Source organism: Anopheles darlingi, chromosome 2 (genome assembly GCF_943734745.1).
Source record: "Anopheles darlingi chromosome 2, idAnoDarlMG_H_01, whole genome shotgun sequence".
Lineage (NCBI taxonomy): Eukaryota > Metazoa > Arthropoda > Insecta > Diptera > Culicidae > Anopheles > Anopheles darlingi.
This window is the reverse complement of record NC_064874.1, coordinates 57,013,297-57,029,302: the sequence shown is the minus strand read 5'-3', so window position 1 is coordinate 57,029,302 and position 16,006 is coordinate 57,013,297. Positions and strand designations below refer to the sequence as shown.

General features: G+C 46.5%; 1 protein-coding gene across 1 annotated transcript in view; it reads left to right on the top strand.

Annotated features, from left to right (window-relative positions):
• The first annotated feature begins 1,412 nt into the window (after positions 1-1,412).
• The window catches only part of LOC125959367 (uncharacterized), a 17,308-nt gene continuing 2,714 nt past the window's right edge, over positions 1,413-16,006 (top strand). The window contains exons 1-2 of the mRNA XM_049692187.1: positions 1,413-1,562; positions 8,022-8,477. Coding sequence (XP_049548144.1) covers positions 1,413-1,562; positions 8,022-8,477 — 606 coding nt within the window. The remainder of the gene's footprint in view (positions 1,563-8,021; positions 8,478-16,006) is intronic.

Below are 16,006 nucleotides of genomic sequence, written 5' to 3'. Positions count from 1 at the left end.
CCCAACTCCCGGTTCCGGCACTCCGGATGAGACCCTAGTCGGCGGAAGTACTTTGGTTTGAAGCATATTTCGGAGCAAGTATGTAACGCAAACGTAAAAAATAGGAACCACCTCTCGTCTCTCCTCCGTCGCTGACGCCACGTGACCATGGGCGGTGGCACGGTGGTGGCCGATTTTTGATATTTACAAATCACTTCACAAATCCGCTCAGTGTCGACTCCGACTCTACGTGGCAGAGACCTCCGGAGGGACGCAATAATGAGCAAACTGTGTTAAAATAATGGAGAATCGGTTGGTGGGTGACGGACAGGATTAACCTGAATGAGCTACCCCCGGATGGTGGCCGGAATGTTTGTTCTGGTGTTCTGGTGGGACGAGAACCAGGGGTGAAAAGAGGGATTTGTTTGCTTAACACGTCCGTGTGTGTGTGCAACGGAAACCTTGGTATTGCGCTGATGATGATGAGGAAGGTTTGCAGACCTTGCATCTTCGTTAGAGGGAGGCATCAACGCCCTTTTTTTCGCTCCCGTTATTTATAATGTTATGTCAATCAATCAACGATATGTTGCAATGGATGATGGGTTTTCCTTTTAGAAAAAAACATATTTTTGTATCACTCGGAAGTGCTGTTTGAGAGCAGAATGTAGGATATGAAACAATGCATACACACACATGGATCAACAAAATTCAGTAGCTGATACGAAAAAAGATGAAAAAACCAAGAATCAAGAAGACAAATGTTATCAAAACATTTGGACTTTTCAACGTGAAGCGGAAAAGCAGTACAAACACCCAGTGCAATACAATCTAATCGTGGGTTACAGCCTTGGAATTTGGGTCTTGTTTCGGTGACATCCGGTGGAAAATGGATGTCACATGAATTGAATGCTAGAAATGTAGGGAATTTAATAACATAAAGACAACTTGTTTAAAGGATGATTCAAAAACACACGTTGCATCAAACAATAATGTACACAAATCTAAACCTTTTGTCTCAACGTTGTATTCATCAGACTTGTCGTCTTTCAAAATATCCAAAACACCGAGAAAATGTGTAGTTTTCACTAATCAGTACTTTGAATGAAGTACGTACTAGGTAGCACGAGGAGACATTAAGCAACTTGTCCAAATATTGGGTAACGATAATTTAGCAAAACAGTCTTCTAGCATGTTCATCGATCTGACGTGAAATTAGTAACAATAATCAATAAACCCCGTGCTCAAATCAAGGACGTGAGTAAAACAGAGTCTTTACGCAAGAAATCGAAGCTAAATTCGTGGCAGGATCCACCATCACCATCGTCCACTGAGTGATCGCAAGATTGTTAATCACAGAAGGCGTTGATGACAATGTTCTCATCGGCGATTCGTCACCGCGGCAACCGTTTGGCCGCCCTGTCGGAAGCGTCAAGATGGGGCGAACCGATAAGAAACCTCAACTGAATCGCGAGGATATCGTGAGGTGGGTTGTCGTCCCGCAACAGAACCACTTCTCAGAACGACCGCTCGGTAATCCATCGTCACCTTTGCAGACAACGAGGATCATCTCGAGATGGGTGGCGGTAAGGTGTTTAAACATTTTATTTGCGGTCTCCACTCCTGCTGGATTGCGCGGTTTGAGGCCGACAGTGTAAAACGTGCCGCGCACGCCGGTGGAGACCATTGATTGAATGCCATAAATCATTGGCTGCGCTCCTACCGACATGCCACCGTGGCCACCGTGGACTACGTGGTTCTCTGGAAACAATAAAAAATCGAACCGCGTACTTATCACGCCACGGATCACGCCATTGCGGTGCGCGGGATTGCGGGATCGTGTGATCGATCCGTCCTCGGCCAACCCTCATGGAAGATGCTGGATGCTTAGGGGCCCCATTCGAGTGCCATTCATCGTCGGTTGATGACGATGGTCTGTGGTCGGTTGTCTGATGTTTGAAGTGACTTTTTCCATTCGCTCATAGTGCCAGGAGCCCCCACTGCTGACGATTCGAATGAAAACTCTATCCCTTCTGTCCTATGCTATGGTGAGAACGACGCGGAATGGAGTGGGTCCATAAAAATAATAGCAATAAAAAGGCGCTTTAGTTCGCGGGCGCAAACGTGGAACACACGGATACGCATGGACGAGTATTGGCAGAATGTCGTTGAGGAGGACACGCCAAAGGGCCGCGGTGACGCGTGACTTGTGGAGGCGTTCCAAGCAGCCATACCGGCAGCTCTCGTCCGGATATGCTGCTGGTGTACATTACATGTTATTATTTTGCAGCATAAACAAGTCGATTGATGATGCTGCTGCTGCTCCAACCACCGCCAGCAGCAGCAGTTTATGCTTCATGCGGTGGGCGAGTGAAGGTATTTCCGATCTGTTCCGCCGTGAGAGCAGCATCTGTCATATGGGGCTTGAAAAGGTATTAGAAAAACTTTCTCTTGAACCAACTTTAAGGTTCTAATGACGGAGTTTTGATGCACTTTCCATGAATATGAAATTAATATCACAAAAATATGAAGTGAACATCATTGACAAAAATATTTTCTAATTTTAGTATAAATTGTTTCTAATTTTACTAAGTAATTGTTCAACAAGTAATAAAACAACAATTTCGTCTGATGATTATATGAGAACCTTGAACTATAAAGAAACGTGAGGCCTTCCGTAATAGCTCTTGAAAGAACTTCAAATAGTTTAAAAACAAATATAAGTCTAAAATCATACAAAACAATTGGCTCGCCCGCCCCCATAGATCAGTGGAGTGCACAGTCAAAAATGCTATTATTGTTTTTAAGCAGATATTTTGTAAAATGACGACTAATGCTTGAGACATTCTCTTATAATAAACAAAAGAAAGCAATGCTGAAGCAAACAGATATAATAAAAAAGCATAGCATACAATATTATCGCGATATAATCAAAGATTTTATAGAAACCCTATAATGATGTATTTTCAAAATCTGTCAAAGAGTCAAGAAAATGATCATCTCCCTAATGTAGCCTATATTTTTCTGTCGAAAAAGAAAGATGAATAAGAAGCAAGCAAGAAAGAAAAATAATAGATCACCGTTTCCAATGATCCTACCTGGCAGCTTGGCAGCACCAGGAAGCCGATAAAGATTGTGTTTCATCTGTCAACGCCATGCAGCGAGACATTCATAATCATTTGCGTCAACCAGCAACAGCCGGTTTGTCGAGTTGGTAGCACGCTACCACTCGACGGGGTACGCTTAAATGTTGTCCGACCAGGGCCTTCGGTCGGTTGTTGGACGAACAGAACGGACCGATAATACGAATTTCTCCAATCGCGATCCTCTGGAATGGACCTGTGCGAGCGATGGTGGCGTTATCGATCGATCAATCGACTGACGGTCGTTGGATCCTACGCTCCTAATCCTACGCTTCCACTTTTCAACGTGCTGAACCATTAAGATGTAACGATGCCACCGAATTTCCATACAGTTTGTATCACCTTACCTTGGCCCAATGTTGCTCCCATGATCCGGACACCCAGCGCCCCAGAAAGTGGTGCATCTGTTGTACGGGGAGTCGATCCGGGGCCTATCGATGGGCCGTCATTTGTCCGACAGCCACCAGCAGTCGTTGGGACGTTGGAAAAGTTGTCCAAATAGGAAAGGAGGGTTCCTTTACTGGGCACCAATTTATGCATCCCCAAAATGAGACTCTAAATGATCTCTGGCTAACGGACTTCCGAGCGTCGTAGATTAACAAAATAAAGTCATTCACAGGCTCTCAGCTTCTTCAGCTTTCCCATCCCGAGAACACGACAGGAGAGGAGGAGCGTTAGAAGAATACCATCATGGGATGAGGTGGATGATCCACCTTCCGATCGCTTCCTCTGGAACTCCGGAGTTGGCGGTAGCAGCGTTAATAATTGCGGCATTCGTGACATGCCTGTATTCCCGTGATTTGATTGGATGTGATTCCTCCCAGGAGTTGGTCACCGAGGGTTTAGTCCATTCTTCCGGGGTCCGGCGTGTCGTTGACTGTTCCAGCCTGTTTATTAGCGCCTCCATCTATGTCACTCGGTGGCACAAAATTAGAATTATAAATTACGGCACGGCGCTTGCTAGCTTGTTTTCTTCCTTTTCTTTTTCTTCTTCTCTTTGTTGTCTTGAATCCGCGATCGCGAGATGTTGAAGACGGACTTAAGGCGGTTGTTACGTGGACAATATTTATGCACCGAAAATCGAGGATTCCGTGTTGGTCGTTGGTTGGTGCGATTTTCGGTTTCGGTCTGCGGTTCCATCCGCGATAGCCGTTAGCTCTATTTCGTTGTTCAAACAATCATTAGACCGTGAACGACCGTTCGTGTCATTGGACCGATATTTATTGTCATTTGATGATGGCTCGGGAAAAATGCAAAGTTAAACGGTGATTCTTCTATTTCTTCCTTCCACTGATGGTTCGTTCTTTGGGCTTAAGCTGGTTGGTTGGAGATTCCTATTTTGTAATCCACGACGTTTCGGTTGAGGTTTGTGAAATGATTTTGAGGCACCTGACAGGCACTTGCATAATTGGTGGAGTGGAACGCTTGTGATTGCTGCCGACAATCATTAGTGACAGAGAGTTATGCAGGGGCCGATTTCGTAGTCAGTTATCATAACGGTTTGATTACAGCCGATACTCTAGTCCGTGATTTTCCGCGACTTCACTAGACGCTAGTGATGCCCAACTGCATGTTGTGGTTCATCAATATCCATTAACTATTGAAACCTGGAAGGAAATAGGCGATGTTTTAAGCAAACCATTTTTATTCGAACAGTAAACATGTTTTTCAAAGGATTGGCAAGCGATAACTACATTTTTCCCTATCACATTATTACACAGTGAAGTCATTATTGGAATACCTCAAGTCTAGTGGTTCCAAGGATTTAAAATTTTGGTGTTTTTTCAATCGATGCTGACTGCTCAAACGATTAAGATCAATCGATTTTGATGCATTCATAATTCTGATCTGACTCCTTTATTTCTTTGATCACTATTCTGGATGAAATAAATAAAATGATGATCACTATTCTGAATGAAATAAGTAAAATGGTGATCACAAGTCGGGCGGATTGGGATGGTTTATTGGCATGATTGGGCGCTACAACGTATACTATTGCTACCACTCGGAACTCCATATTCTTGGAATGGGCTTCACCGAATGTTGCTAAAATTCGATATCATCGGGTTCAATCTGATAAACGTCACGTACCTGCAACGATTAAAACTGATTTAGAGAAGGACCTATACTACCGCCGTGTATGACATTAAAATCAATCTTGGGGTTGATTAACTTCGCAATCGCGAGTGAGCTGGTGATCAGAAGTACTAGATTTACAGGAAGGGATATCCTTTATTGATCCACGTGAGTTTTCCCGAATGGAGTCACTTCCAAACACATCCAGAAGATATATGAACGCCAAGTATGGAGGAGCAATCCTAGAACAGGAGATTGATTTAGTGATTGCTGGGGTATGGGGTAGCGAGGGTATACCAGAGGAGTGGTGCACTGGCGTAATCTATCCCATATTCAAGAAGGGAAATAAGTAAGACTGCAATAAATAAATTACGATGTTGAATACCTCCTACAAAACATTCTCAATGTATCTTCAGGATCGACTTGACACATACCGCTGTCGAGATAGTTGGAAATTATCAGAGAGGATCTCGCCTCTGATCAGATATTCACTATTAGGTCCTAGAAAATATAAGTGAGTTTCTGAGAAGCAAACATAATCTCTTCATCGATTTCAAGACTGCCTACGATAGCATAGCCAGAGTAAAATTGTATGACGCGATAACAGCCTTTGAGATACCATCGAAACCAATAAGGCTAGTGGAATGGTTATGACTTATGATTATGGGTTATGATTCGCGCTAAGCAGCCAACTGGTCTTATTTTGACTTGCGGTAACTAATCCACTCGAGAAATCCGTCGAGAAGGACAAAACTGGGACTGTATACGATGTATCTAGTTCCGGTACTCACATACTCCTCTGATTCTTGGATACTGTCCAGAATGAACGAAGTCCTCTTATACGCGTTCTCGGAAGGATATTTGGCCACGTATTTGACGAGGGACAATAGAAAATCCGCGGAATTCAATACAGCGCGGAGTTATAAGCGTTGTATGATTATCTCAATGACGGGAAGTGCATGAGACTCGCCCGGCTTTGGTGGGCTGGGTATGTCATGAGAATGAGAGACGACGACCCAGCCCGTCTTAGGCCTTCCAGATGGCCAGAGAGGGTGTGAAAGGTCCCCATCGAGATAGTGCGACGGTACCGACTGATATCAGGAATCTGTGGCAGTCCAAGATTGCTCGTCGATTGTAGCGGCTGATAAGTAAGTAAGTAAGAATTACAAGATGTAGATAGTAACTGTTGTTTACACTTGTTGAGCACTAGGTCTTTCCTTGGCGGTCGTTTGAATTTAGGATCGATCCTTGCAACATATAGTGCCAGATTTTATATTCTTAGCACAGTGATACACAGGTTATTCAACCTGGTAAAAATTTGAGATCGCCCATGCATGCAGCCGATTCCAACCGAAGATCGATGATCTTTATGACCCCCCGTTTCACGTTTTAAAGTGCCTGGTCTACAGTTGCGTTAACCGAACGCTCAGAGTGCTCAAGGGATCCTGATCTGGAACATTTGTTCTCCGGGATTAGATGCCATGTGACCAAGTTCCGGTGATGTTATGCTCTGTGAATACTCTATATGCTGATGATCAAACGCTGATGCGATATATGCCATTGTTATTGTTGTTAATCGTAAATGTTAATCATCAAACAACTTTCGGTGCAGGCGTCTAGAAGTAATGACATGATTCTAAGACAACCGCTGCACTACCTCGGATTGTAATTGTCCGCCGTAGCCGCCTTACCGGGGTTCCTACCCAGGTGACGTCGCAAGCAATCGATTCTGATCTCAAATTTTAGGAAAAATAGAATAGTAGCACGTGACAACAGTCACCGGATCGGATCGAACGAAACCACCAGCTGACCGGTGTAGCTGTGATTTGGTCGGAGCGGTTGATGGTTCCGGAGGGTGGTCGGCTCGTCCTTCCCGGCTTTCGGTGTGCCAACCTATGTTCGGTTGCCGTCAGTTCCGCTAAACAGAGAGAGAATATCGTCCTCCGGTTGTGTCCATACGTTGGCCATACTGTGGCTATACTTTGAGAATGTTGCTGCGTTTACTCTTGAGTTCTCGTAGACTAAACGGTGACAAGAGGTAAGCGCTCTGCTACTATACTAGCCGCACTGCTGTCCTGCTAGCTAGTTTATTCCAAAAAAAATCATCAGAGAGGATTGCAGCACTTTCTACCAAGAGAAAGGTAAAGGAATGTTTGCTCCTGCTCTCCCACTGAAGAGTGAACGAGAGCGCGACGAAAAGGGGCGTGGCTAATCGCCATGTTGAATTCACCCGGTTTGGTTCATTCCCGGCTCAAATTCAGTTCATTCCCTCTCGGTGCGGCAATCGGAACGCATGCGCGCGCGCGTTCGTCCTTGCATTCTCGCCGGAACGGATCTCGATTTTCCCGGATTCGGTCGTAAAAGTGAAGGAAAACAGAGTTTACGCTCCTGGTGGCTTAGTGTTGTTGTGATTTTTCGGTTTCGTGAGCAGATAGGACAGGGTTTCTACGGTCAGGTCCAGATTTCGTGACAAACTGACGCGGATCCGGAAGGAAATTCAACAAAATCAACCGGAAAACCTACTGCCCCATTCGGACCCACGTTCCGGCTCGTTCGAGGTGTGCTAAAATGGTGTGGAAAAGTGATTGATCAGAGGAGGCTGTTTTGGTGGTGAAATCCGTGGTGTGATCTGACGATCTCCTCCTGTAACCGAGAATGGATTGCGTCTGATCTCGTATCCTCGTGCAGCTTAAGCAACATTCCTCTGCATTTCGTCTGGTCCGATCGAAGTGAATCCAAGTTGTGTAAAAGCGTTCGAAAAAGTAGCTCAAGAAATAAAGAAGATAGGAAGAAAACGGTGAAAAATCCTTAAATACGGTGCTCAAGGTGGCTCAGGGAGGTGGATCGGTCACGTCGCCATCGTCGTCGTCGTCGTCGTCGTCGACGTACTGGTCACGAAATCGTGCTCCTGACGGTTGGGTGGCGACGAGTGATTATCAGCGTCCAACGGAAGTAGTGGTGGTTCGCGGCGGTGCGTTTGAACCGGATTATCCCGGTGCTCTGGGTGGACGTGAGCAGCAAGCATCGTCCATTGCCGGTGCTGCTGCTACTGCTTCTGCCACCACCACCACCACCCTAGTTCCTGTTCCGGTAGGAGTGGGTTTTGTGAATACGCGCAACAAGGTGGCTACGGTGACGTTACATACGGCGGAACACGGGGTACCCGGTGTTGTGAGGACCCCGCTCGGTGTCGTAATACCGGTCAACAGCATCAACCCGCCAGCCACGACGATCTCTCATCACATGGGCGTCTGCACGGACGAGCGCCCTGTAATGCATTGGGTAAGTACCCCCGGGGCCGTCGGTAATAAAATGTAACAAATCGTCATAGATTGCGATTCCCAGACTAGACCAAACACTAAGGTCCCTTTGCTGCTGATAACCCTCGTCTGATGCTTTCCCTCCCAGACACCACCATTTGACCGCCTGAAGTCCAAAGCAAAAAGGGAACAACAAAAACGATGCCGGCCACGAGCCAGAGAGTAATAAAAAATTATGCCAGCCGGACCGTGCCCAAAAACCCATTTGTTATTTGTCGTTGATAATTTTGTAATGCCGCAATGTCTTTACTCGACTGGGCGCATCGCAAAAAACGATGAAAAAAGACGTTCGGATTCGGACTGTTGTCTACTTTGGCAAAAACCCAAAGTCTCGATGGCAATCGACGGCGTTGCGGTCACTTTGTTCGTTCTTATGCCGCTAATCGGTAACCGGGCATACGACAGACGACGCACAAAAAACCATCGCGGATGCATCTAGTATGCACGGGTGTTTCTAGTCACCAAAACAACGGTTCCTGTCGTGGAGGGCACAAGGGAGGACTTTCTAATCGATTCTCCCATCCGTCCGTCCGTCCGTCCGTGTCTCTGGCTTATCAGTCAGGCTCAGGGCGGTGGTGTTGAAGCGGAATATGTTTCCCGCGGTTTCGTAGAGTTCGTTTTTCGGTCACATCTCGCGTAAAGGCCGGTCTGTGGTCCAAGAACTCAACAACAAAACAAAAAACCAAACAGAACAAACGCCTTCTAGATTACGCCTATCAAGCGCTTCGAGCGCGTGTTTTGCTTCTGATTTGCCGTGTCAAAGCAACCAACGTGGTATTGTTTCCGACCTAGGCAATCGGACCTAGGCCAAGGCACAAGTGTGAGGTCCTTATCCGTAACTGCCGTAAAGTCCAAATCCCAAGGCCAACATTTGGGGCGCGCGCTTTTGCGAAAAGGTTATCGCGCGCAGTAGCGCACGTTGGTGGTGCGAACGAAAATGAGGTGCGGCATGTAACTCAAAGAGCACAGCAACCAATCCGTTTTGCCTTCTTTTTGGAACAAATCACTCGAGCAACATCGTGTAAGGGGGTCATAGGGGTGTCGATGACGTAGATGCGGGGTGTGAAGTCAGCATTCCGGCACCTTTTCGCTCCGGTCTTACGCTAATTAGTGTTTTGTGTGGCATGCGGATGCGGCCAAGTAACCACATTTGATAACATGACACATGACGACGACGACGACGATGTGATGTTGCGTCGAAAACTGTCCGTCAACCTTTGACCTTACACCGTCAGTATCGCCCTCAGGAGTTCCTCCAGAAGGGCTTTTCGCCGTTTGCTTCCGTGCGGCCACATTGTGGTCTAAGAATAGACACGGGTACACCGGGAGCACGCACTCTTAATCAAATGATCAAAGATTCGTTGCGCCCTTCCTCTCTTTCTATCCTCCTAGAGCCTCCTCTTGGAGCCTGACTCGAGATGACCCCCCGGCACTGATAGCGGTCCTTTCCGCAGAAGAAGAAGGATTATTGATTTCGCGTGGCGCATACGCGTCATTACTGACCACCCAGCACGTGCGGTAAACAGGGGAGGAGGAAGCTATACAAACAACACTCGTCACAATCAATCGATTTCCGAAGCTTCCAATTTAATTTCGTGTCTCATTAACCCGCGGGGAGACGTTGTTGTGTTGATCAACAAAATACGCTCCAGCTCCAGCTTCTTGCGTAGAGATCAAGGAGTTCAGACCGCCAAGGCAGGCGGCAGAGTGCGTGCCGCGCAACGCAGTTTGTTGTGCGCCCTCGAGGGCATCAGGCCATCGGAGGTTATCCTGATCAGCTTCCGAACGAATTGGCAGCAAATTCGACGTCGAACAATTGCAATACTTTTCACATCCGTCAACAATTAACTGTTGCTCCGGAGACGGCGACGCAATCGGAGCATCTGGCTACAGTTTTCGTTCCTTACGGCCCAAGGGGTAAAGGCCAAAAGGGAAAAGCGTGTCACCCAGTTCTTGTGACACTCGCACTCGTCGGTTCGAAGGCGAAGTTCTAGCACAAAACGGACGCCCCGCTAATTATCGGTGGAAAATCCGCCACAGGGTGTCACCGGTCTTCACGAAAAGTCACGAGCATGGAAATGGCCGCGGTACGGATCATTGAAATCTGATGGCTTTTCACGAGATTAGTCCAAAGCATCGTCGTTGCCGCAGCTATCAAGAACCGCACATCGCAAGCGCATGAATGACGACGTGGGTTTTCCCAGGAAAATGCTCGATGGATAACGTAGACGGCGCGTGGCACACACCACGAGATCGTCGCGATCGTCGCGATCGTCGTCTTCTCCGCATCGTTTGGAGAAATGGCGCGCAGATGAAAATGTGCATAGCATAGACGGATGGAAGGGGATGCGGGTAGGGGTAGGTGGTGCTGAGGTGGTTATTGGATGCGTCGTTTGTTTGTTTATTTGTGGTTCCGCCATCATGTCGCGGTGCTGTCGGAATCACGCAGGACGTCGCTCTCAGGTTAATCCCATTTGTCGTCGCCCGCTTTTCACGACTCTCAACCGCCGATTGCAGCGATGCGACGCAACGCAGCATACTTAGATGATGTATCTTGGTGATAGTAGCCTGTGAGGATCGTAACCGATCGATCGCTGCAGAGGCTCGGTGATTGCGCAAGTGGCGGCGACTTTGACGACTTTGGCTTTCGTTCGTGAATTGCTTGAGTGATCGCTGCGTTGCTCGACGATCACCATTTTTCCCACCAACTCCCTTTTTTCCCCAGTGGCCTAGTGAGGTCGAAGCAAAGTGCAAACAGAGAAATGGGAGAAAGGATGCGGTTTGACGATCAAACAACATAAAAAAATGGAAGTTGCAACAACAAATGTGCACATTTGCAGCTTGTGTGCGATCGACATCGAAGTTTCGCACCCGCGTGTTGTGTGTGTGTGCACTTGGAGGGAAAAAAACACCATAAACGATGATAAGCGACGATGAGGGGACCTCCTTCCACCTTCTCCTTCAGCGCTTGCAGTGCATTGCGGACCTTTGGAAGGACAGCAGCCCTTTTGCTGCACCGCCCTTGTCCTGAACCCGCTAACCATTTGGGGGGACACAAATGGACAGCGACTGCGAGATGCGTTCGGTGCGAATGCAATGTGTCCTCTCCGCACCCCTTTCTCCTACTTCTCTACCTCCTCTCTTCCTGGCTGGCCACAATTGGCAGCCGATTGCACGTCGTGACTGATCGTGATGGTGGCGTTTGATTGATCGATCGTTTGCGATTTGGACCGCACGATGGCGGTGGTTGTGACCAAATGTGAAATGTGAGCAGCCGGCCAGTCAGCTAGTCCGTGGTGCTGCTGTCGGTCGGTGCTTCTTTGCCGACGACTGGTTTGGAAGTAGGACAGTGGTCGGTGGTCAACTCGAAGGAAGCGACACGGCTAGAAGACCCTTAAATCAGGGCTCTCACCTTCTGTGCTATGAGAAATGAAATTGCTCAGATCCTTAATCGTTGTTTCGACGTTTCGAGCCAGTGCCAGATGGCTGGCCAATGCTGGGACATTGCATTGCATAAGCGAAACCCTGGGAATGAACCATACTCGGACTGCGATCGTGATCTGCCTCAGTTGCGAGACGTTATCGCCAGGGTCTAAATGAAACGGAAAAGAAACGAAACGCTATCTATCGGCTATCCAGAGTTCGCGATGTTCAAATTAGTGATCAACTCCGGGCTAGTACCGCGCTAGTAACACCATCCAAACATCAACCTCCATCAACGATCCGATCCATTGTTGTGCATGACAGTTGGTGGACGACGATCCCGAACGCATCCGTATCAATGTGCACGACGAACGTCAGCTTCATGCTCGGACTGCGACATGTTTTTGTCCGCGCCGATCACGTTCCCCCAATGCTAGTCGGCGCCAGGCTTTCCAGATGCGTTGGGAATGCGAACAAATTCAAAGAAGAGATCACCGCGTTGTCGGCGTCGTCGTCGTCGTTGTCGCTGGTACTAGGCACTACCAAGGCAACATAAGGGAACGAACGTTGTCGTCGTCGTCGTCACATCGATAAGCATTGGAATGGGTCGGATACCATTTAAAGTCTGTCATACATTGCCGGCTACATGCCCATGATACCACCGACATGTGTGTATGAAAGTAACGAGAAATGTGAATTGTGATTTATAAGTCCATGCCAAGATTTATTACAATATTTTCTCGTCGCTCGTGAGGATGGAGCTGCAATTCCGTTGGTGGGTTTGGGCGCCACTGTCACCGGCTCTGGAGTTTCAATGATCGAGTGTTTATGTTTTTTTGGGGTCCATTTGATGGCAACCATTCATAATGCACTCGAACTACAGAATAGAAGTCGAATTAATGAATTTATGTGTTCTTACATTAATCATCGATGAGTTATTTCGTCAAAATGTTTGGTGTTATAAGTACTAGGAGCAGACATCGGAACATTATTTTTAAAGCTTGACATATTGAAATCGAATATAAACTATAGTTGTTCTTAAAGCTACGTATAAAGTTATGTAGTATGGTGTCTTCTTGGTTGTGAATTTGGAAACCCGCAATTTCTAATCGCGGTCTTGGAGATCTTTAAAGTGAGTTAATAGCTCTGCGTTGCCTATCTCCCTCTTATAATAATCGAGTTTTGCGGTCAAGATGAAAGGATACAGTGCGGATAAATTTACGTTGAATGGTTTAAACTTTGTTGTTCTACAATATACAGTTAGGGCAACATAGAAAGCAGTTAGCTTCCAGAACAGATCGGACAAACAAGGCATAGAGAGTTTTAATGCACGCCAGTTTACAAAATTTCTTTTTTAATTTATAGATAAAAAATTACATCTTTAGCGCCTGGTTAATGGTTTGTCTAAAATGCTTGTTTACTAAGTTTAGTTTAGTACAAAGTTGAATAGGAGAGTTTAACAGAGAATACTGATATAAGATGGTCTTATTAGTCCCAAAGTATGTTACTGTACAGCACTTATCTCTCAAGCAGACGTATTTGCATATGACCGAAACCAAGTTATTAGTGTAAGGAGAGAATAAGAGTGGGCCCAGGTTACTGCTTTGAGGTACATTATGGATGTTCCTGAATTCTTTGGATTGGAGACCTTCTAGACATGCTATAACCGTCTGATCAAATATACGATTGGAACCAAGGAATTTGATGCCTTACTAGCCAAATACGCTCAACATGTAATAGTAGTACTCTAATATTGACCTAATGGAAAACTGATTTCAAGTCGGTATCTATAGATAGATAGATGGTATTAATACTGAGTGACTGGCAGTTTGGAGTACTGATCAGGCAATGTGTCCAGCGAATATCGCACGATCCTCAAGATCGCTGGAGCGAACCACCTGCAGCAGTTGCTCCGTTGCGCCACTCCCCAAGCAAAAAAAGGACGACAGGAAGGGAGTGAATAATCACCTACGGACACCCCTTATTTGATTTGAACCTCGGCAAGAACCGGGTTTTGCACATTCGGTGGTGGTGTGTCTGTGAAATGAGGCGAAACGGCTAATGCGCGGGAGTCGTCCCAACCGAGCGAGCATGACAGTGCGATGCAACGGTGCGAAGGAAAGCACAGCAGACAGTTAGACAAATATTTGTGAAGTGTCATTTAATTATTTATATAAATATGGAATCCTTAGGCCAGGGCAGGGTGTGTGCTCGCGGGGTCATTATTCTTCCGCTACACTCCGCGGGAAGGGGAATACCGGCTTCCGGTACGATTGCACTGGAAGCCGTGATTGTCGGATAGAGGGTCCGAGGGGTGTTCGTCTCTCTTGTACCAGGCACTACTACAAATAGCAACCGAAATGAATCCGACTGGTTGGACCATTTTTCATGCCCGTAAGGTGGAATCATCCCTGGAACAGATGTTTTGCGTCGCATCAGTGGATGGATTTCGGGCAGGAAGAGGCATTCCGGTTGCGTGGAAGGTTGACACATTGGATGGCGTTTGATTAGAGGTGCAGCCGACGTCCGGATACGATGACGGTATGGCAATTAAGGTTCCAGTTTTTTTCAGGATTGAGTTTTGGTAGAAGGTTTCTGATGTTCTGACACTAATTTGCGTTTGTCATTTGGCATTTCATTCGGTTTACTGGAAAATGGAAAATGAAAATTGTATGACAAACTTTTCTTGTTTATGATTAGCGAATGAAGCCAAGAAAGCAGGACAATAGCTAGGACCTTGATTGATGACGTTCCTGGACGATCAATCGCTGGACGATGCGCACTAGAAACCGATCAGGAACTACCGCGCGGAATGTTTGTTCAAACATAACACCAAAGCACATAAAATAGTTACTAGAATTGCTTAGAACATGCCGCCCATGTGTTGTGTTGGCCTCGGTCGCGATGGTTTAGCGCTATCAAAAGGGACATAAATCAGGCAGAGCAGGGAGGTATCTCGGCCAGGCTTATCATCAGTCCGGATGGAACGCGCCTTTACGCCATCCAGTGGCCGTTTGAGCGGTGCCGCCGAATGATAAGAACATGGGGATTGGTCGGTCGATCGTGTCCGGCAATCAAATGGCAAAAGCAATGGCTCGTTGCCGCAGGTCAAGACTTTTGCTTTACATGATGTCACCGCGCGGCGATGGACGAACGATTTTAATTATGATTTTGCATGGAATGCTGCGCTCGTTGCGCCGCAACCGCCGCCATGCGCACCATTCTCATTAGGCAACGTGTCCGGGATCATAAACACACATTGGCTCGTGTAATCGATTGTTGATATAACACCCCATGGGCGTCCAGAGCGACAGCTGATCAGGCGGTCAGGCTTATGATCATTCTTCACACACACGCACACGTACGCACACGAGGACGAAGGATGCGAAGATGCGCTATTGTGAGACCCTCGTATGCGATAGCAGCACACACGCGCGCCCCTCTCTCTAGAGGTTATGGTCCTCTGCATAGCAATGCACATTATGACTCTTCTTTTTTCGGAGATAGTGTTGTTGCTCCGCTAGTGGCTTAATCTACTTTTTGTTGCGGTGGTCTTCGAGTCCACAGATTAACATACTAAATCGACGTAGTTCCAAGGAAAAAACTTCGTTCATTCTGGGGTTCTGGGCGGTGGCATAAATCTTGAAGTAGTGATAATGGTATCAAGTCAGGGCGGTTGCGTGGTGGTTTTTGGAAATGTCCGTTTGGAATGTGGAAATTTCATAACTTCTTCGCTGGTCTCAGCGATTACGAGTTTCATTTCTTGGTGTATTTGTGGGTTATTTCTGGCTAAGAGTATATTCTGGTGGACCAGAAACCGAATTCCGTCAATCTATGGTTGGTCCTGGCTGCTATTTCAAACAAAATAATGCGTCCAAGTCATTTTTCATTCTTACTTTTTGATACCCTGGAGTTCTGTTGAGGTTTTTGTAAGAAATCATTCAATATTATATGTGTTGGTGTCGATAGCATCATACATTTCACGAAATGAAAACTAAAAGTACAACGTTACATAAAGAGATAAGGCTATATTTTATGCACCGATATCGTAATACATTCCCTCATAGT